The sequence below is a fragment of the Encephalitozoon hellem genome, chromosome III (assembly GCF_000277815.2).
Source record: "Encephalitozoon hellem ATCC 50504 chromosome III, complete sequence".
NCBI lineage: Eukaryota > Fungi > Microsporidia > Unikaryonidae > Encephalitozoon > Encephalitozoon hellem.
Genome location: NC_018470.1, coordinates 128,062 through 146,357, shown reverse-complemented (window position 1 = coordinate 146,357; position 18,296 = coordinate 128,062). Strand labels below are relative to the sequence as shown.

General features: G+C 42.8%; 17 protein-coding genes and 1 non-coding gene across 18 annotated transcripts; 9 read left to right on the top strand and 9 right to left on the bottom strand.

The window, feature by feature from the left end:
* Positions 1 to 29: 29 nt before the first annotated feature.
* On the bottom strand, positions 30 to 2,567 carry EHEL_031260 (uncharacterized protein; the record flags this gene model as incomplete). The annotated part of the gene is made up of 1 exon (XM_003886953.1): positions 30 to 2,567. One exon carries the CDS (start codon positions 2,565 to 2,567, stop codon positions 30 to 32), a length of 2,538 nt encoding a protein of 845 aa, XP_003887002.1.
* A 91-nt stretch (positions 2,568 to 2,658) lies between these two features.
* EHEL_031250 (ATP-dependent 26S proteasome regulatory subunit 7) lies at positions 2,659 to 3,906 on the bottom strand (the record flags this gene model as incomplete). The annotated part of the gene is made up of 1 exon (XM_003886952.1): positions 2,659 to 3,906. One exon carries the CDS (start codon positions 3,904 to 3,906, stop codon positions 2,659 to 2,661), a length of 1,248 nt encoding a protein of 415 aa, XP_003887001.1.
* A 133-nt stretch (positions 3,907 to 4,039) lies between these two features.
* EHEL_031240 (uncharacterized protein) lies at positions 4,040 to 4,936 on the top strand (the record flags this gene model as incomplete). Its single annotated transcript, XM_003886951.1, has 1 exon — positions 4,040 to 4,936. One exon carries the CDS (start codon positions 4,040 to 4,042, stop codon positions 4,934 to 4,936), a length of 897 nt encoding a protein of 298 aa, XP_003887000.1.
* Positions 4,937 to 5,076: 140 nt separating this feature from the next.
* On the top strand, positions 5,077 to 6,189 carry EHEL_031230 (uncharacterized protein; the record flags this gene model as incomplete). The annotated part of the gene is made up of 1 exon (XM_003886950.1): positions 5,077 to 6,189. One exon carries the CDS (start codon positions 5,077 to 5,079, stop codon positions 6,187 to 6,189), a length of 1,113 nt encoding a protein of 370 aa, XP_003886999.1.
* Positions 6,190 to 6,210: 21 nt separating this feature from the next.
* Positions 6,211 to 6,283, bottom strand: EHEL_031220. The gene has a single exon. It is a non-coding gene; the product is annotated as a tRNA-Val (tRNA).
* A 111-nt stretch (positions 6,284 to 6,394) lies between these two features.
* Positions 6,395 to 6,892, bottom strand: EHEL_031210 (uncharacterized protein; the record flags this gene model as incomplete). The annotated part of the gene is made up of 1 exon (XM_003886949.1): positions 6,395 to 6,892. The coding sequence occupies one exon, from the start codon at positions 6,890 to 6,892 to the stop codon at positions 6,395 to 6,397; it is 498 nt and encodes a 165-aa protein (XP_003886998.1).
* A 17-nt stretch (positions 6,893 to 6,909) lies between these two features.
* EHEL_031200 (molybdopterin biosynthesis protein MoeB) lies at positions 6,910 to 8,043 on the bottom strand (the record flags this gene model as incomplete). The annotated part of the gene is made up of 1 exon (XM_003886948.1): positions 6,910 to 8,043. The coding sequence occupies one exon, from the start codon at positions 8,041 to 8,043 to the stop codon at positions 6,910 to 6,912; it is 1,134 nt and encodes a 377-aa protein (XP_003886997.1).
* Positions 8,044 to 8,090: 47 nt separating this feature from the next.
* On the top strand, positions 8,091 to 9,374 carry EHEL_031190 (uncharacterized protein; the record flags this gene model as incomplete). Its single annotated transcript, XM_003886947.1, has 1 exon — positions 8,091 to 9,374. The coding sequence occupies one exon, from the start codon at positions 8,091 to 8,093 to the stop codon at positions 9,372 to 9,374; it is 1,284 nt and encodes a 427-aa protein (XP_003886996.1).
* Positions 9,375 to 9,402: 28 nt separating this feature from the next.
* Positions 9,403 to 10,065, top strand: EHEL_031180 (cytidylate kinase; the record flags this gene model as incomplete). Its single annotated transcript, XM_003886946.1, has 1 exon — positions 9,403 to 10,065. The coding sequence occupies one exon, from the start codon at positions 9,403 to 9,405 to the stop codon at positions 10,063 to 10,065; it is 663 nt and encodes a 220-aa protein (XP_003886995.1).
* EHEL_031170 (uncharacterized protein) lies at positions 10,062 to 10,613 on the bottom strand (the record flags this gene model as incomplete). Its single annotated transcript, XM_003886945.1, has 1 exon — positions 10,062 to 10,613. One exon carries the CDS (start codon positions 10,611 to 10,613, stop codon positions 10,062 to 10,064), a length of 552 nt encoding a protein of 183 aa, XP_003886994.1.
* A 329-nt stretch (positions 10,614 to 10,942) lies between these two features.
* On the top strand, positions 10,943 to 11,782 carry EHEL_031160 (uncharacterized protein; the record flags this gene model as incomplete). The annotated part of the gene is made up of 1 exon (XM_003886944.1): positions 10,943 to 11,782. One exon carries the CDS (start codon positions 10,943 to 10,945, stop codon positions 11,780 to 11,782), a length of 840 nt encoding a protein of 279 aa, XP_003886993.1.
* Positions 11,783 to 11,788: 6 nt separating this feature from the next.
* EHEL_031150 (adenine nucleotide alpha hydrolase) lies at positions 11,789 to 12,733 on the bottom strand (the record flags this gene model as incomplete). The annotated part of the gene is made up of 1 exon (XM_003886943.1): positions 11,789 to 12,733. The coding sequence occupies one exon, from the start codon at positions 12,731 to 12,733 to the stop codon at positions 11,789 to 11,791; it is 945 nt and encodes a 314-aa protein (XP_003886992.1).
* Positions 12,734 to 12,789: 56 nt separating this feature from the next.
* On the bottom strand, positions 12,790 to 13,782 carry EHEL_031140 (uncharacterized protein; the record flags this gene model as incomplete). Its single annotated transcript, XM_003886942.1, has 1 exon — positions 12,790 to 13,782. One exon carries the CDS (start codon positions 13,780 to 13,782, stop codon positions 12,790 to 12,792), a length of 993 nt encoding a protein of 330 aa, XP_003886991.1.
* Positions 13,783 to 13,883: 101 nt separating this feature from the next.
* On the bottom strand, positions 13,884 to 15,035 carry EHEL_031130 (60S ribosomal protein L3; the record flags this gene model as incomplete). Its single annotated transcript, XM_003886941.1, has 1 exon — positions 13,884 to 15,035. One exon carries the CDS (start codon positions 15,033 to 15,035, stop codon positions 13,884 to 13,886), a length of 1,152 nt encoding a protein of 383 aa, XP_003886990.1.
* Positions 15,036 to 15,162: 127 nt separating this feature from the next.
* EHEL_031120 (uncharacterized protein) lies at positions 15,163 to 15,582 on the top strand (the record flags this gene model as incomplete). Its single annotated transcript, XM_003886940.1, has 1 exon — positions 15,163 to 15,582. One exon carries the CDS (start codon positions 15,163 to 15,165, stop codon positions 15,580 to 15,582), a length of 420 nt encoding a protein of 139 aa, XP_003886989.1.
* A 62-nt stretch (positions 15,583 to 15,644) lies between these two features.
* On the top strand, positions 15,645 to 16,181 carry EHEL_031110 (peroxiredoxin; the record flags this gene model as incomplete). Its single annotated transcript, XM_003886939.1, has 1 exon — positions 15,645 to 16,181. The coding sequence occupies one exon, from the start codon at positions 15,645 to 15,647 to the stop codon at positions 16,179 to 16,181; it is 537 nt and encodes a 178-aa protein (XP_003886988.1).
* A 146-nt stretch (positions 16,182 to 16,327) lies between these two features.
* EHEL_031100 (peptidase S8-like protein) lies at positions 16,328 to 17,917 on the top strand (the record flags this gene model as incomplete). Its single annotated transcript, XM_003886938.1, has 1 exon — positions 16,328 to 17,917. One exon carries the CDS (start codon positions 16,328 to 16,330, stop codon positions 17,915 to 17,917), a length of 1,590 nt encoding a protein of 529 aa, XP_003886987.1.
* Positions 17,918 to 18,064: 147 nt separating this feature from the next.
* Positions 18,065 to 18,229, top strand: EHEL_031095 (uncharacterized protein; the record flags this gene model as incomplete). Its single annotated transcript, XM_059743490.1, has 1 exon — positions 18,065 to 18,229. One exon carries the CDS (start codon positions 18,065 to 18,067, stop codon positions 18,227 to 18,229), a length of 165 nt encoding a protein of 54 aa, XP_059599473.1.
* Between the last annotated feature and the right edge of the window lie 67 nt (positions 18,230 to 18,296).

Below are 18,296 nucleotides of genomic sequence, written 5' to 3'. Positions count from 1 at the left end.
CTCAACCACATTAAGAAATATTCAAAACATTACAAAACAAATGGAAGCTCTACTAGCCATTCATAATCTATCTCTTCGTCTCCAGTCTTCATAGACATTTTGATATCATCAGATCCATACCTTTTTCTTTCTTTGAACATGCATCGTATCTCAAATAGAGAAAACGAAAGCTTCTCAACGCTAAAGGTGGAATCTTCACTGCATATGGCTATTGTATCAGATAATATCCTAACATCTAGAGTGCAGCGCTCACAGTAGTTACTAATACACAGATATATTATTGTAGGCTCGTATACCAGGATGGATGAAGAATATGTTATGTAAACAAATGGATTCATGGATTTGGGCACAGCCTCGTCGCCCTTCTTTCTGGAGAATAGTAGCGTTCCAAATGTCTCTTCCAACATGAACATGCATATTCTTTTTGGAGATACCTCAATCTCTATTTTCATTGGAATCCCCCGGAAGTCCTTCATGGAAGAATTGTAGCTGCCAGCTGAATCTTCTAAGCCTGCCCTAGATCCCGAGCTAGGCAATGATGCCTCAATCTTGCTGAAGCTTTCATTTTTTGAATTTAGTAGTTCATTCAGACTCTTTTTCCCCCGAAGAAACACACATACAGAGTAGATCCCTCTTCCCGACAGAACTATTTCATTCTTGATTTCTGGTATCAGATCACCAAAAAGTAGATCTAATGAAACAGGAGGAGACCTGTACATGGCATGCAGTACTTTCTGGGTCTCTGCTGACGATAACAGATCTTCCCTAGTGGCCTTTGGAAGCTCACTAAGACTGCCGCTGGACCCAACAATGTTCTTTCTGAAGTATTCAACTGCATAATCCCTATAAGAAAAATAAGAATCTACAGCCTTCACGCCAACCACCTCAAAGTTATCGTTGAGCATCGAGCAGGCTCTTAATCTCGAACACTCAATGCCATGACTTTCAATCCTTAAGAATAACAAAGGAAGACAATGCTTGTAATTAAATGTGTCTATAGAAAACGACGGAACAACAACAAACTTCACATCCTTATATGCGATACATCCCAGAGTCTCCAGAATGACTCTGCGTGTGTAAATACCAACACTTGGAAACAATATCTCAAGGCTAAATGAATTCTTATCAGTTATAAACTCTCTGCAATCAAAATAAACTTTAACGCCTGATCCATGACTCCTAATAACCTTACAATAAAGAGAATACAATTCTCCGCAGAAGACCTCACACACGTCGTTTACTTCCAAGTGCATAAAGGACGCTTCCTCCTTGACATCTAGCTGAATCCCCACTCTCATCTTCTTTTCAATTCCCCTGACATTGAAAGTAACATGGCTCATAAGAAACTTTCCAGGGCCATCAAAAGCGATGCTCTGACCTGTCGGATAAGTTCTTATTGCACCACTTTCCATATTTGAAATACTCACAAGCCCTACTCTCTTACATTCCAAGAAGACAGACTCCACCACATTCAAAATACCTTTGAAGTCACAAATTGATCCATGCAGCTCTCTCTTCACAATCACCACCTCTTCATCTTCTTTCTCAATGTCTTCGGAGTCCATCCCAGTCTCTTCTTTTATCGACTTAAGGACTCTTTTTATATGCTTGTTGCAGTAGACTAACCCACTCCTTACAAGAGTGGATAAATCCATCCCAGATAGAATGGTGTCTGTAAGGCCAAGAAAGTTTTCGCAGCATCTTGCAGACCTACTCATGTGCTTTGCATCGTAGAATCTTAAAGCAGAGCAGAACAATAGCTCTGCCTTCTTTCTACAGTATTCTCTACTATCAAGGACTTGGGCCAGGCTTTCCTGAGCAAAGGCTTTGAACAGAGACCTAGGATCAAGTAAAGAGAGGACATACAGGGCTGCAACATTCTCTGTGCCTATGATTATACTCATCATTCTGACTAGCCGTATGCTCTCCGCCTCAAACATCTCAAGGTAGTTTATGAAGTTCAGTGGAATAGGCTTCTTCGACAAAACTAGGCAGTAAATAGACATTTCAATGCAATACTGTGAAAACTCACCAACACCCCTGTATCTTGAGTACACCTTGTATGCCTCCTTGTACCTTTGCATAAGAAACAGTCCGTCTGCAAGACTTTTATCATCTTCAGGTTTGCTCTTGAAAATGTCTGTAAAGGATTTGAAACTCCACCGGCCCCCTTGCCTTCTGACTCTCGCCTCTCCTTCAAGGCTCATAATCCTTCCGAATATCTTCCCTATATCTTCTCCCATAATCTCATCAATAGACACACAGTGGTTGGACATCTCATCAACACTGATTCTTTCGGGACACACAATCACACAGACCCTCTCCAGGAACCTAAATCTCTCTCCAAACATCCCCTTTCCCAAGGTATTTCTCAATGTATCCATTGTCGAGCTTGTATCACTTACCACCCCGGATATCATTGCATCCACATCCATGTCTTCCTTGAGACGGAAGAATGTTTTCTCCTCTATTCGCTTTACCACATCAGCTTGGGCATCTGTGCTAAGCCCTCCCTCAAAGGAAAGATCCAGCGGTATTCCTAAGGCCTCCAAAACATTCCTATCCATTCCGGGGCTTCAAAATCTAGGACCACTTTCCATCTAGGATTTTAATATTGCTCGAGTAAATAGAGGTATTATGGGAAGACTCTTTATTGCTTTAGTTATAGGTTAGGTACCTTGGAGTTGAGGAGAACTTCGCATATCCTTTGATAACCTTGTCAACAGCCTTTAAAAAGTCCGCCTCCGTCGCAATCTTCCTTCTTTCTCTTATGGCAAACATCCCTGCCTCTGTACAAACGCTTCTCAGCTCTGCTCCAGTTGCATTGTTACAAAGCCTTGCAATCAGATCAAATCTAATATCCTTATCAACACTCATCGTCTTTGCATGAATCCGTAGAATCGATGTCCTTCCCTCGAGATCCGGCAGTCCAAACTCGACTTTCCTGTCCAGCCTCCCCGGCCTGAGAAGCGCAGGGTCAAGAGTATCCGGCCTATTTGTCGCCATCAGGACCTTTATGTTCCCTCTCGGGTCAAACCCGTCCAGCTGATTTATCAACTCCAGCATCGTTCTTTGGACTTCGTTGTCGTCGTCGTCATCAAACCTCGTTCCTCCAAACGCATCTACCTCGTCAAAGAAAATAATGCAAGCCTTCTTTCCTTTAGCCATGGCAAATATCTCTCTAACCATTCGTGCACCCTCTCCAACATACTTCTGCACAAGCTCAGACCCTATAACCCTTATAAAACATGCATTTGTTCTGTTGGCCACAGCCCTTGCAAGCAACGTCTTCCCTGTTCCAGGCGGTCCGTAAAGGAGAACCCCCTTCGGCGGGTCAATCCCTAACGCAACAAACCTCTCCGGATTCAAGAGAGGCGCCTCAACAACCTCCCTTATTTTTTCAATCTCTTCTCTGCACCCTCCAATATCGTTGTACGTCACATCAGGCCTTTCCTCAACTTGCATAAGAGTAACAGATGCATCTATCTTTCGAGGCAACGGAAGAATAATCTGGTACTTGTTCCTGTCAACCCCTACCCTCATTCCTTCCTGTATAAGGCTTCCGTCCACTCGCTTTCCCTTCCCAACAATAAATTTGGCTATCATCTTGATTCCTATCATGTATCTGGGCTCTTGGTATCCATCAAGGACTTTGCACACCCTGGCAACCTGTAGATTCGGCTCGCTCTGAATTCTGTTTCTGTCTCCAAGAAGATCCCAGCACATAGGTGGTGCAAGCCCAGTCTCAACCTCCTTTGTTCCAAGCTTTAAGCTTATTTGTTCGAAAAGCCTTTTTATCTCCACCTCCTTTTCCACTATCTCCTCGGCGTAGTAGTTTCTTCCATAGCTTAAGATAAATCCTACGTCCTTCTCTTCAATGATGTTTTCCTGCTTTTGCCCACTCATTAAAGGGCCCTTACCTGCCAAACAATTTCAACAAACAAAGGGCCTCAAACTACCTCTTGTGCCTCAATCTAGAGTCCTACATAATATGGTAATTGGTAGCCATATATAAAATTCTCTCAATATTAGGGGAAGCATGAATTGTGCTGTGGACATTCAAGAAAAGGAACAGGACAGCAACAGATTCCTTATTAAGTCAAACAACAAGCAGAAGCTCAGGAACATCATGATTTACTTCTACATTGCAATTCTTGCATCCACGACAAATTCGTGGGTTAATATCTTCAGCGAAATTCTAGCTGACGAGACAAAAGATATAACATGCCTGGTTGTGTCCTGGATCTTTGCATCCTTGCCATGTATCAACATGATAACAGAACTACTATCCAGCATATGGAATCTTGTCATGAAAGATATAGAAAAGGAAAATGTCCTTAAATGTGTAAAAGCACTCTTTGATTTCGTTGTGATTTTGCACATACTCAACGAATCTAGACGCGTACCAACCTATAGAGTAAAACAGGAAACAACGCCTAAAATAGTGATTGCTTCCTATTTCTTACTTATGTCCCAAAGAATCACTGACGATTTGAACTCAAGCACAATCACAGTGATTGTTACTAGCGTCATGATGATTCTGGGAATGAATGTAATAAGAAAAGAGAAGTTTGGATATCTGAAATCCTCTATGAAACATTTTATTGATTTTCTTGTTTACTGCTTCTCCTCGTCAACTCAGAGGAGAGTCATCCCCTACTTAGGAAATATAATTCCGACTCTCTTGATAGGGTATCTGATTATACTGGCATCAGGGATACTCATTTACCTTGAAGATCGGCTTGTAAAGTGCATAGTACTCCCTCGAGATAGGCTTCTCTTTGCCTATGGAATCATTCTTTTTATGTTGGCTCTTTACATTTCTAAGGAGGGAGAAGACATGGCCATTGATATAGTTAAGAATGCAACCTCTATATGGTCCATTGCACATCAAAGGGCAAGTAGTTTTTTGTTTTCGTTCTTTGACAAAAATTGAACGCGCCGTAACTGTTGCAGCTATCTCTCTGTTTCAAATGCGAAATTTTACTCATTCAGATGAATTGGCTGTTTATAAAATTTCCTAAATAAGAATAGAAAAGGTAGACAAATAAAATAAAGATTATTTTTGGCCCAATAATGAACTCTCCAGCAAAACTGTGCGATGAACACAATGAGAGTAGGATTCAGCCCAAAGCCAGAAACTCGAGCGGCGTTTTCTGGACGCTTTTCTGGGTTTTAATAACCTGCATTATGATTACTGTATTAAGCATCGATATTGAGCTTATTTATGAGGGATTTACTAGAACATCACCTACAGATGAATATATTCCATTTTTTCTGAAAAAAGCCCTGCGCTTTTTCATCAAAATGTATATGAAAACGCAAAGCTATTCAACAATATTTGCTACTTTTCTCGATGCTAAAAGACGTTTTTGCGTGGGATGTGGATTGCTTATATTCATAAATGTAACACTAGGATTATTTCTTGCCAGCTTTTTTAACACACTTACTCTAAGGTTTAAAAGTATTGATTTCTGGAGAATTGTGATGACAGCAATTAGGATATACATTTTATTGATCTCATTAAGAGGTAAGAATATGAAGAGAGTAGGCTCTCTCCTAGACTCAAATGACACTTCAAACCTATTGGCAGCTCAGTACTGTCTTTCTTGCTCCTGGGAGCTTTTTAGGGAGATAGAGAGTAATACGAGTGTAGATATTATTGTAAGGGTTATTGGATACTGGATAATAACCTCAACTATTTCCAAAGAGGTCTTAGAAGCGATGGAAAGGGCATTAAGACACCCATCCAAATACATTATGAACAAAGCGATGAGAACAAAACCAGGCAATTCATTTAAATACATTGCGAATAAAATCAATTCAATCCTTTCCAAGGAAGGATTTATAGAGGAGAACTTTTTGCTAAGGATAATATCTTATTTCTTGTCTAAGATTTTTACTCCTTCACTCTGCATATTTATGGCGTACTTTTTTTTAAAAATAATAGAAAGATTTGAATGCATGGTCTATAAAGAGCTTGAAATTCCCCAAAGATTTATACGTCTTTATACCAAAGTCGTATCTGCCATGTTTATACTGCTCTTCTTGTTGTATGCATATTACGAAATTTCAACAATGGTAAAGAGTATAGAACAAAAATCTATTCTAGAGGGATCCTTTCCAGATGGGTACATGCTCAATACTGCCCAACCCGGCACCTGGGAATTTTTAGATAACATCGATTAAAATAAATAGAATAAAGAAAAATGCCCTCGCTCGGGATCGAACCAAGGACCTCATCCGTGTAAAGGATGCGTGATAACCACTACACTACAAGGGCAATATCTTCCACCCGGGATATCCACAATCCGTCTCTTTCCTTGGTAGCATGAAGTCCTTTGGACAGAAATATAAGGTTTGTCTGGCAAACTCCTTTATTACCTTCAACAGACTACTGAGTATAATATGCCGTCCTGCTCCTCAAAACCTTATATCTAAGTTCTGCATACTTTCTTTCCCTATCGAAAATAAGAATCGTTCCATCAACATCTGTAGATACTCCGCTATCTAGTGGTAAAACCCTGATTATTATATCATACTCATACCAATTAGACTTCTTACAAGTTCCAGATCTATATGTCCAGACCATTCCATCTACTCTGCATTCGCACATATTCGTTGCACTCCATACATCGTCTATAATTCCAGACTCAATATATCCTCCATCATAGATTGACCTCACGACAACTTTCTTGCCTTGCATACTTGCAATTTTCCTATAGTGACTTGCTGTCTCGCGGAATGTAAATATAGAAAGTCCCAAGGCACTCGAAAGATCAAGAACAAGAAAATCCACATTCTGCGGAAGAACCTCGTCAATGCATATTCTTTTATTTGTGAAAATCTTCAAGTCCAGAGCATCTTTCAAGGATTCTCCGGTCTCCCGCATTGGTACGGTCTAAAAAATTATTCAGAAATATACTTTTCTGTTTTTCTAAGGTAGCTTTTAAGTCCGTCAATCCCTCCATTAACAGAGAAAGCATCAACACCATTGGCTTTGAGTATTAGAACGCCTTTCTTTGACGATATTCCTTTTTTGCACACAACTCCTACCTTTTTTCCCACTGCCTCGATCTTTCCGGTATTTTCTAGCAGGCTCTCAAGTGGGATGTTGATGGATCCCTTTATCCTGAACATTTCATATTGAATCGGTGATCTAATGTCTATAAGGAGACAGGATTCGAGATTGCCTAGGATGTCCTTCCAATCAACTGTTGCCACGTCTGGATCGATCTCTGTACTGCTGGTAGGCACACATCTTCGTGCAGGAAAGGAGAGACTCTTATGAATGAGCTTTTTTGAGCAAACACTGCAGTCTGGCTTTGGGCCTCTAAGCTGAGAGTCTACAAGGTCAGATCCTATGCCACTGTATATAACCATCTTCGATCTTGTGTCTCCTGTGATAACCCTAATTGCCTCTAGGGCCTGTAAAGATCCAATCACTCCACAAATGGGTCCTACCACGCCTGCATCTTCGCATGTTAGCGTTCTTTCCTTCATCTCTGGAAAAAGGCATCTGTAGCATGGTCCAGAAGGCGTAAGCTTGTATAGCTGGCCTTCCCATCTGAGCACAGATCCACAGATAAGGTTTTTGGAAAGGACTTTGCAATAGTCACTCAGAAGGTACCTTGTATGTATACTGTCTGTGCAATCCAGAATAACGTCATACGGGCTAATGATTCTTTCCACATTCTCCTCACTGAGGAATTCGTTATATCCTACTATCTCAATAGAGGAGTTCGCCCTTCTGGCAAAGGACAGTGCAGCCGCAACCTTATACTGGGATACATCTGCCTCAGTGTACATAACCTGTCTCTGCAGATTATGAATCTCAACTTTATCGAAATCAACAAGGCCCAATCTTCCGATTCCGCATGACACCAAATACATGATTGCAGGGCATCCCAAGCCCCCGCATCCAACCACCAATACCCCCGAGTTCCCAAGGCATTTTTGTCCCTCCACACGTATCCCAGGAACAATTATCTGCCTGGAGTAGCGTTCCACAGCTGCCTCTGGGAGGTCGTGTTCAAAAACCATTATATTTATGGGCTGTGGTTTCCAAAACGGAACTTAAAGATCCCTTGATGGGCGAATTCCAAGACAATCATAGATATGAGGAGCCAAAAATTTTACCTTCTCGTGCCAGAGGATACAAAAAAAAGTCTTTGGATATAGTCCAGCTGGAAAGAGGCTGGGTTCCTAGCCAAGAACTTCTTGAAAGGTACAGGAAGCCCGACATCATAGATCCTATGGAAAGACCCATAGAGAGTATCGTGTTTAGAAACAAAACATTGAGCGCCAAAGGAAGAGTGAAGCTCGAGGGCATGACCCTGTACAACATCGGAAAGTGTATAACAACTATGTCACTTCCTGAAAACCACAGCAAATACATCTTTGTTGGGATCAAGCAGGGCTTTCAACGAGAGTCGACGTTCAAGTTCTCATCTGAGGCTTCAGATATCTACTTATTTGATCAGGAGCTAAATCTCCAACACATTCTAAACTTTGAGTTTGGATACTGCAGGAAGATAGAAACAAGACAGGAAAGGGATGCTGTTCGATGTGTTGCTCTGTTTAGTGACGGGTTCATCAGGAGGTTTGACTTTGAAGAGGAGATCAGGGACATGGTGTTGATCAATGTAGAGGGAGTGGTGAGCTTTGAGATCTGCTGGGACAGCGACCTTATTTTTGCAACTGACGGGAAAGCTGTTGTGTGGATACACCAAAATTCTGTTATGTCTGTGTTTAGTGAAATGAAGGGGATGGTAACATCCATAGCGATTAAGAAAAGGGGACTTCAGGGGTGCAAAGATGAAGCGCAAACCCCTGCAGTTCGCACATGCCCGAGCAAAGCACCCCTTGAGTTTTATGCTCTGACTTTAAGTGGAAAAATATTCAGGTTTGACCACAAGTTCCAGGAAAAAAAAAAGATATCCTTTCCCTCTGGATATACATTCATCAAGTATCTCGCCCAAGCAGGCACGCTTATCGTTGTGGATACACTGAGCAACGTCACGAAAGCTCTTTATGACGAGGGATGCACCCAAAGAACTAGCACAATGTTTAACTACTCGATGTCCTGCTGCAGGCCAAGCCATAGGAGGATTCTTATTGGCGGGTTTGACGGAACCATTAAGAATGCAAAGGTCAATAAAAGAAGGGCCAGAGTAAAGACTCTTTTCCAGATAGTGAGAAGTGGAGAAGAGGTTATTCTGGGGCATTCGGAGGAGGAGCTCAAGAGGCTCGATTCAAAAGGAAGGCCATTTAATGACAATTCTGAGAGAGTTGTAGACCTGTGCATTGGGAGATCAAGCTTGTTTGCTGCATATGAGTGTGGGATTGTTGTTGCGCTTGGCCTGGTATTGTGACATTAAAAGAATAAGTCCTTTATCCCTGATGAAAGTTTACAAAATTGCTATTGATGGGCCTGCTGCAAGTGGAAAGAGTAGTGCATCTGACCTAGTTGCAAAAAAACTGGGATTTTCACACTTAATATCAGGAAATTTATACAGGGCTGTGACATATGCTCTGGTAAGGCATTTTGAGGAGGTGCTCCCGGGATCGGAAGAGCAAAAAAGATTTGTTCTTGGATTGGACATAGAGGTAAGGAACAACAGAGTGTTTCTTAACAAGGAGGACATATCCGATCATCTCCGTGGCGAAGAGATTGACCGTAATATTGCTTCCATTGCGAAAGAGAAGTATGTCCGGGAGAAGGTGTCTACTATCCAAAAGTTGGCAATAAGTCTTGAAAGGAAAGGGATTGTTGTTGACGGAAGGGACATAGCCACCAAGATAATGCCTGAGGCGGATCTGAAGATATTTCTTACTGCAAGTCCTGAAACAAGAGCCAAAAGAAGACACCGGGAGAGCAAGTCTGAGTCCTACGAAGAATTACTGGAATCTATGATAAAAAGAGATCATGCAGATAGAACAAGAGAGCACGGTCCCCTCGTTGCTGCCGAGGGATCGATCACGATCGAGAATGACCACATGACATTGGAGGAAACGGCCGACGAGATCGTAAAGCTTTTTAAAAGAGTTGAATCCTTTAATTAAACCTCTCTCTTGGTTTCAAACATTTTAAGCATATCCTTGTGCAAGAAGTACAGTACGCCTGTAAAGAACAAAGTCTCGAAGATCAAGAGTCTTGTGACCCACTTTCTCGACCCTGCAACCATTCTTGCATGCTCCTCATGCTTCTTGATGTGAACCCTTTGCGCCTGGACGACTGTTTCGAGAACATTCTGAAGCTCGGAAACCAAATCAACGCTTATTGGCCCAAGGCCTCCCTGAGCCTTTTTATTTGTATCTGGACATCTATATCCAAACTTCACGCTTTTCGAGCTATTGTTCTTGACAGATATCACAATCTCTCCATCCTCAGCAATCTTGGTGTATAGCACAGAGTATGGGTCTCTTGTCTTAGTCATTTGTTTTCCCCTAGTATCAAACATAGTTAGCTCAATCTTGCTGCTTCTTGGTGTCTGGTACATGAACTTATACATCTGGTTTGCTACAACCTTGTCTCTGAAGGTAAACTGCTCCTTAGGCTCCAGCTTTATCCTTCTGCACAAGACTCCAATAGCAAATAACAGAACCTTCATCAGGGGGAGATTGTTTTTTGTTTATGAAGATTGGGAAAATCATCGAATCAGTATTTATGCATATTCTCAAGGAATATCTTCTAAGAACAGTGCTTGAGAGATGTAAACAGGAATATGCAGCGAGGCCTAGAAACTACGTCATAACACCCTGCACGCCTGTCTCAAGACTGAAATGCCCGTCCTGCCAGAGGCTTGTCGTGGCAAGGAAGTTTACGTGGCACCTGTCGAGATGTATGAAGCTTGATCATGCAGGTAGGTGAAGACCTTTTATATGAAATAAAAATGATGTGGGCAGAGTTAAATTCTTGGCAATGTGAAGGGTACTTCAGATGCCCTGGAAGCGATGTCTGTATCTGCAGCAGGAATATCCGATAAATTACATAGAGGTCCGACAGGTAAGTAGAAGAAGAAATGTAAACGAAATATACGAGGACATAAATAGAGCCATCATTAGGATATCCGTAGTAGTGCTGTTTCTCTCTCTCTTCAAGATTATGATGCTAGAGGACAGGCTCGGAATGCCTAAGTCATCGTGGTTTTCGTTTATTTCTACATTCACAGAAAATTTCCTGGAGAACAGAGACGACACTGGGATCAACCTCAAGCCAAGCTTTATGCTGCTGACATTTGCATATTTGCTGTCCCCTCTAATAAGAACCCTGACCCTTGAAATTCGCCCAATCCCACTATACATATACTTTGCTATAACACAGGTACTCTTCATTGTAGACTCTGTATCTGCATCAATATATAATACAGAGTCTTCCATCGAGGTGAAGGACGAACAGACGCCTCTTTCGCTTGAGGAAAGTATAAACATACCGAAGAGAATATCAAGCAACCAGATCCTTGGATTGACATCCTATTTCTTAGGATTCATCCTCCTGTCGTCGAGATTCAATGAGCCGTCCTCTGTCTTCAATCTTCTGTGCCTAACATTCATGGGATACATCATCCTTTTGAACCATATGGAACACTTCGGCGTGCACAGAAGTACAGCCGCAATAGCCTTGGTATATGTCCTTATATCTGCAATGACAATTTTCCCTGACATAAGGATATTCTGTGTATATAGCTGTATTGTCACGTTTGTGTACTCCATTTCCCACATATCTGTTTGGCTCCTCGAAAAGGATCTTAGCAGAAAATGCTATTCTAATAAATTTTAATTGACCTCAGGCGCTGTACTGCCTCAACTTCCTTACAAGCGTACATCCATTGCATATGGCATCGTGAGAGGATGTTGAGTGCCCACACAAGGTGCACGGGACAGGCGTTCTATGTGCAGGCTCTTCCTCCTGTAGCATGTCTCCACTTCTTATCACATTCAGTATTACTTTTGGGTCTTCTCTTTCTAACTGCTTCACTAGCATTCTTAGGTCTCCCCTAGATGCTCCTAAGGAGTATGTGCACTCAGTGGAGAAGTACTCCAACTTCTTGTGGAAAGCATAGAGCACTATTTCCTTTTGGTAGATGTGCTTGAAAGGCTTCAATCTTGAAAGAGACATCATTTCCCCTTTCCCATTGCTTTGTGGCCTTGTCTTTGCAAGAGTGCATCTTCTGAGCCTGGAAATATCTCCCCGGATGATATTAAGCAAGACAGTCTCGGCCACATCATCTGCATTGTGGCCCGTTGCTATCACATTGACACCCATCCTTTTTGCTGCATCCTCCAGCGCCTGCCTCCGAAATACCCCGCAATATGTACAGTTACCCTTTCTTCCTATCTTCTGAACAACATTGTCCATTGTTGTTCCAAACAGCTCTTCAAACGATACTATTTTAAGCTCCAGTCCAAGTCTAGCACTATTCTTGCATACAGACACAATAGATTGGTCTCTATATCCTGCTATTCCTTCATCAACACTAAGCAGCACAAGCTCCACCCCATATCCGTGCCTTTTATTGAGCAGATCCAATACATAGGCCAGAACTGTACTATCCTTTCCTCCACTCATTCCAACCCCAACCCTATCTCCCTTCCTGAGCATTCCAGAAGAAGTTATCGTCTCGTGGACATCTGCTTCAAATCCCTTGAAGAAGCAAGACTTGCAAACTTTGGTCCTGTCTTTAGCTCGGATAACTATGGCCTGAGACATATTGCATCTCATGCAAGCCATTTTTGGGGACAAAATCAGCCGTTCAAAACATACATTGCTATTGAAGTATTAGGATTTTATTGTAAATCATTCTGAAGAGACCCATCATCTGTGTAATTTAGCACCGGCTCGTTCTTTTCTCCTCCATACACATAAAAGCCATCCTCATGTGTTCTTAAGGAGAACACCTTCTCTTCAGCATCCCTGCTACTCACAATATCAAGCGTATCAAGGCTTACAACCTTTATGGTTCCATCTAGAGATCCTGTATACACCTTGTTTCCAAGTACATCGACTCCGGTAATAGAATCTTCATGGATTTTCTTCTCCACGACTGTGCTAGCCATATTCCTCAGGTCATAGTATCTCAAAGTCCCTGTGGAGTCAGACACAAGCATCCCGTTTCCTATGATCCTTATTCTTTCAACCTCGCCTTCAAGCTTAATCTCCCCATCAAAGCAGTATAAGGTGTTCTCCACAGAATAAATCACAGATGAGTCAAAAATACCTATCTTATTAACAGGCCCTGTGGCTTGAATCCTGTTTTTGGCTAGAGCCTTCTCGGAATCCCATTCAATAATGGTTGAGTCAAGGCTTCCGCTGAAGAGAGTTCCATTCCAGCACTCCATCGACAGAACCGCCTCCTCATGTCCCTTCAAGAGAATTTGGGGGAGAACCGGATTTCTCACAAGCGGATCAAATACCATAATATCCTTCTCAAACGTGGCAACGGCAACATACATCTCCCCTCCAACAGTAAAATATTCAGAATCGCAGATTGTGCTAAACACATACGTGTCATGGTGCAGGAACATACTTGTGCATTCCCTGTTCTGTACATAGAACTGCAAAAAGCTTACGTCACCCTCATTGGGCGTACAGAAAACTACAATGTCGTTTTCCACTATCTCCTCCGACTCGTCGATATCATCGTCGAAGGACACCTTTTCCTTATCAACGACTGGGATATTTAGATAGCTCAGCGACTGGTGTATGCTCTCGTCTATTACGAACTTCTTCAAATTTTCTATTGAAATCCCACTTGGAAGAAAGCCAATCGAACTTATCATTTTGGAGGTTAAAAATGTAGAGTAAATAATGGCAAAAAACCGTCCAGATTAATATTGGCCCTAGCCCAGTAAGATAAGAGTATATTTATAGTATTGAAGGTTTAATGGATTTCTGGGGCAACCTCGGCCTTCTTGGCTCCATAGAATGCCCTCTTCTCTTCGCTTGTCTGGAATCGCCCATGCCCTATCTTCGACGATGTGTCAACAAACTTGATCACAAGCTCCTCGCTGGGCTTCTGCATGCTAAGGCTCTTTCGTAGCGTCACAACCCTCTTCCGGGGCCCGACAACAGCCCCTTTCACCATGATAAAGTCGTTCTTCACCTCTCCATAGTGAGGGAACCCTCCCATGGGAGAAATAAACTTCTCGGTCAGGTCAAACTCAGTCCTGATGCTGCTGCTTCCATTCCCAACCATGTACACCCTCTTGTTCTTCTCCGTCCTTCTATGGAATCCCATCTGCCCCGCCCGTGCAACAGAGTACATCACACGGCTTGGATGCCATGCACCAATACATGCAACCTTTCGGATCCCCTTTCGCGACTTCCGGGGCTGCTTTCGCACTCCAAACCTCTTCACAGTCCCTTGGAACCCCTTTCCCTTCGTCACTCCAATAACGTCAATATTCTCGTTCTCTCCAAACACATCTCCAACATGGACCTCCTTCTCAAGCATATTCAGAGCCCAGTCCACCTTCTCAGAGATGCTTCCTCCGTTCACCTGGATCTCGGCAATGTGTGCCTTCTTCAGCGCAAGCTTCTTGATCAGCCCAGGCTGCGTCTGCACAAGAACCCTTACACACTCGGCCCTCTTCTTGATCTCAGAAATCCTAGACTCAGAATCCTCACTGGCACAGAACCCCTTGCTGTTCCCCTTCTCCACATAGTTGTTCCCAAACATCCTGCGGAGAACCCCGTCGCTCACATAGGATGCAAGAACAATCGGCAGCCTGCGTAGCCCGGTAACCGTCCTCTCATACCCAACTATCCCATACACAACCATCGGCGGCGCCTCAAGTATGGTCAATGCATCCATCACCTCACGCGAAAGCTGCTTGTTCTTTGCAACCTGTGTCTTTGTCCTGATCACATGTGTCATCCCAGCCTTGTCCCCCATGAACCCAGTGAGGTGCACAGGCTGCGAGCTGTCGTCGGCGGGAAATGCCCCTGCAGACGGCGTGATTGTATTAGACCTCTTTCTCGGGCAGAACTGTAAAGATCCATGTCTCGGTGCATTGAACTTCCTACAGCTCATTTAGTAAGGGCGCAAATTTTTCGCATTAAGCAATGCTCTCTGGGAAGATAATCCGATGGGTCTCTGCACAGCATGAAGAAACTAAACACTGTGGACCATAGGAGCCCTTGGCCTCCGCTTACTTGTAATGTTTGAAGCACTAAACTCGGTAGACAATAAGGTCATCAAGAAGTCCGAGGACAACGAAAGGAACATGTTACTCGCTGAATACAATAAGGCACTCGAGACGTTGGATATAAGCCTGTTTCTAAAATACAGGGTGAAGTATGATGTAAATCTTGGGCTATACAGAAAGGCTCTAGGATGCCTTATATCCAATTATACAGCCAAAAAGACCCTCGAAGAGGTCGAGTCGAACGTGGAAAAATACAGGTTGTTAAGTTACAGGGAGTCGGTGTTTAATATAGCAAGAAGGAACATTGTCGAGAAAAGCAACTTTGTAAGGGCAAGGAAGCTTCTTAATGTTGCAAGAGAAAACGGGTTCTTCTGCAACGAGCTATATGAACTAGAGGAGCTGCTGAACAGTGAATGGTATCCGAAGGCATAGACCATGCAATAATACATATATGGAATCAAGGGCCTCTATATTTGTAAAAGAGGTCTACCCTTATGATACTTTCTAAGGTTCTCGATAACACTGAATACGATGCATTTGCTGACGGGGAGATTAAAAAGGTGTCTCTCCAGGACTACAAGGGAAAATATGTTGTGATTGTCTTCTATCCACTGGACTTCACATTTGTATGCCCTACAGAGATTAACATGTTCAGCGATCTCAAGGAGGAATTTTTGAAGAGAGATGCAGCAGTTTTGTTTGTCTCCTGCGACTCTGTGTTCGTTCACAAGGCTTGGGCCTCCACTCCAAGAGATAAGAGGGGCATTTCAGGCGTCGCATGGCCTATGGTGGCGGATCTAAAGCGTAAGCTCTGCAATCAGTTTGGCATGTTTGACGAGGAGAGTGGGCATCCCATGAGAGGCACAGTGATACTTTCAAAGGACCAAATTGTCAAGCACATGAGCGTCAATAGCCATGAAGTTGGAAGGTCTGTAGAGGAGATCCTCCGCTTGATCGATGCTTTCACCTTCAGCGAAGAGAATGGAGAGGTATGCCCCGTTGAATGGAGAAAGAAGGTTAAAAACCATTAAACTTTATTCTACCAGTTCTCATGCGATAAAGTTGTAACCACCAGGTTTTATTTGTTAAATTCTATTGTGCGGTAGGGAGATGAAACATTAGTATCACATCTTCAGGAACAAGGATTTACTTTCTGCTGGAAGGAAGAGAGGAGCAGATGTTTCTGATTGGCATTGTAACTTTGCTGATGTTGCAGTGGATCTTTGGAAGCGAAGGGATAGAAGTTGGTGAAGCTGTTGTCTCAGAGAATGTGAATGGATGGAAAAGGGAGGAAAGTCCTCCGGGGATCCTTCTCCAGAAAGATAACAGCATATCTGGAATAAAGAAGGTGCCCGATGCGCCTTTGACAGATGTCCAGATAGAAACCCAGACGGTAGTCAAAGAGATTGTTGTAGAAGTTGAGGGGCCTAACGAGGATGTCCAAGTGCAGCCTACGGTCCATTACGAAATCCAGAAAAAAACAAGCAGTGGTGCCTCTCCTTCTTACAAAGACAGTAACGGGCTTGCAGCTGGTAAAGAAAAATGTTATATCCTTGTGAAAGATATTCATGACGGGGACTTATCAAGAATCATCTCTCTTGTGGAGAGTCTGAACGGAAACGTGAGGAGGCAATACACAAAAAATGTCACCGGAATGTCGTTTTGCTCAAGCAATGAAGATGTGCTAACAAAGGCTAACGAGACAGGCATGCATGTGGAAGAGGACAAGATTTATGGGGTGTCTGCATTTCAGAACAGTATTCCAAACTATATGTATCTGATGAAGCACTATGAGAACATTCTCTTCAACAACTATTTTTACGACAACTGGCTTTTCCAGGTGCTTCAGATCAAGAAAATTATGACAAGGTTTTTTGGGTCCTACGAATACTACTACACAGGAAAAGGCGTGAGCATCTTCCTTTTGGACACTGCTGTTAAGGCCAGGCCCAATGTTTGTAATCTCAGCGGGCGGGTTGATTCGTGTAGCACTCACGGGGACACGATGGCCGAGCTTCTGGTTGGAAGGACCAATGGATTTGCCAAGAAAAGCCATCTAAGTGTTCTTGATGTGGTTGGGTGCGATGGAAAAGTTGCTCTCTCAGAGATGATTTACGGGCTGGAGAGCCTTGGAGATAGCAAGGGATCTGGAATCCTTGTTTTTGGCGTTTCAGGGCCTTACTCCTGGATTCTGAATTCCATCGTTGATCGTATATCTAGCCGTGGGATTGTTGTTGTTTCACCGGCCGGAAACCTTCATGACCAGTCTTGCAACTATTCTCCTGGAAGTTCAAGGATGGTTATAAATGTTGGGTCTGTGAACAAGCATGCTGGAATATCGAAGTTCTCTAACCATGGAGACTGTGTAAGAATATTTGCGTTAGGAGAAGAGGTTCTTGGAAGCAGTAGCATTGCGGGGACAAGTTTATCTGCAGCGATAGTTGCAAGTTCCATTGCCCTTTTTTTAGAGTCATCCCCGAGGGCTGAGTTTCCTCAGATATGGGGGTACCTGAATGAGAATTCCTTCTGGAACTCGAGAGGATCATACAGCGTACTGAAGATACCACACCTAAGATGTGAGGACCATTCTTGGAGATCCGTTTTTGGCTTTGGAGAGCTTCATGGAGACGTTTTTACCATTGGATTCATTTTTATCGCAATATCTGTTTTATCATATCTACTGTTTGTTGGAATACGGTACCTCAGAAGAAGAAGAGAAGCCCGCTCGCAAGATATTCTGTTTGATCCGCCAATAGACAGGTTCTAGCAGTGGTGGGCCGCAGACTCATTGTACAATTCATGATTAATTGGAAATGATGACATCATTTATTGTGACAGGACTATCTCTGTCAAAGTGAATTCTTTCGTTTCAATGGTCAAATAAAAGCTTATATATACAAAAAAACAATATTTCATGAACAAGACCTGTAAAAATAATGAGTGTGTCGATAAGTCATGCAAGTGTCCACCCTGTTCTTCAGGGGACATGGACAAGTGCAAATGCTCAAACCCCGACAGAGAAGGAAACTCAAGATGTTCAAAGGATGGATCGCATGGCTGCGTATGCAGATACAAGTAGTCTTTGCAATAAAAAGAACTTTACGCAAATTCTCTTCTTTTTAGGAAATCATAAATAATTAATCCAC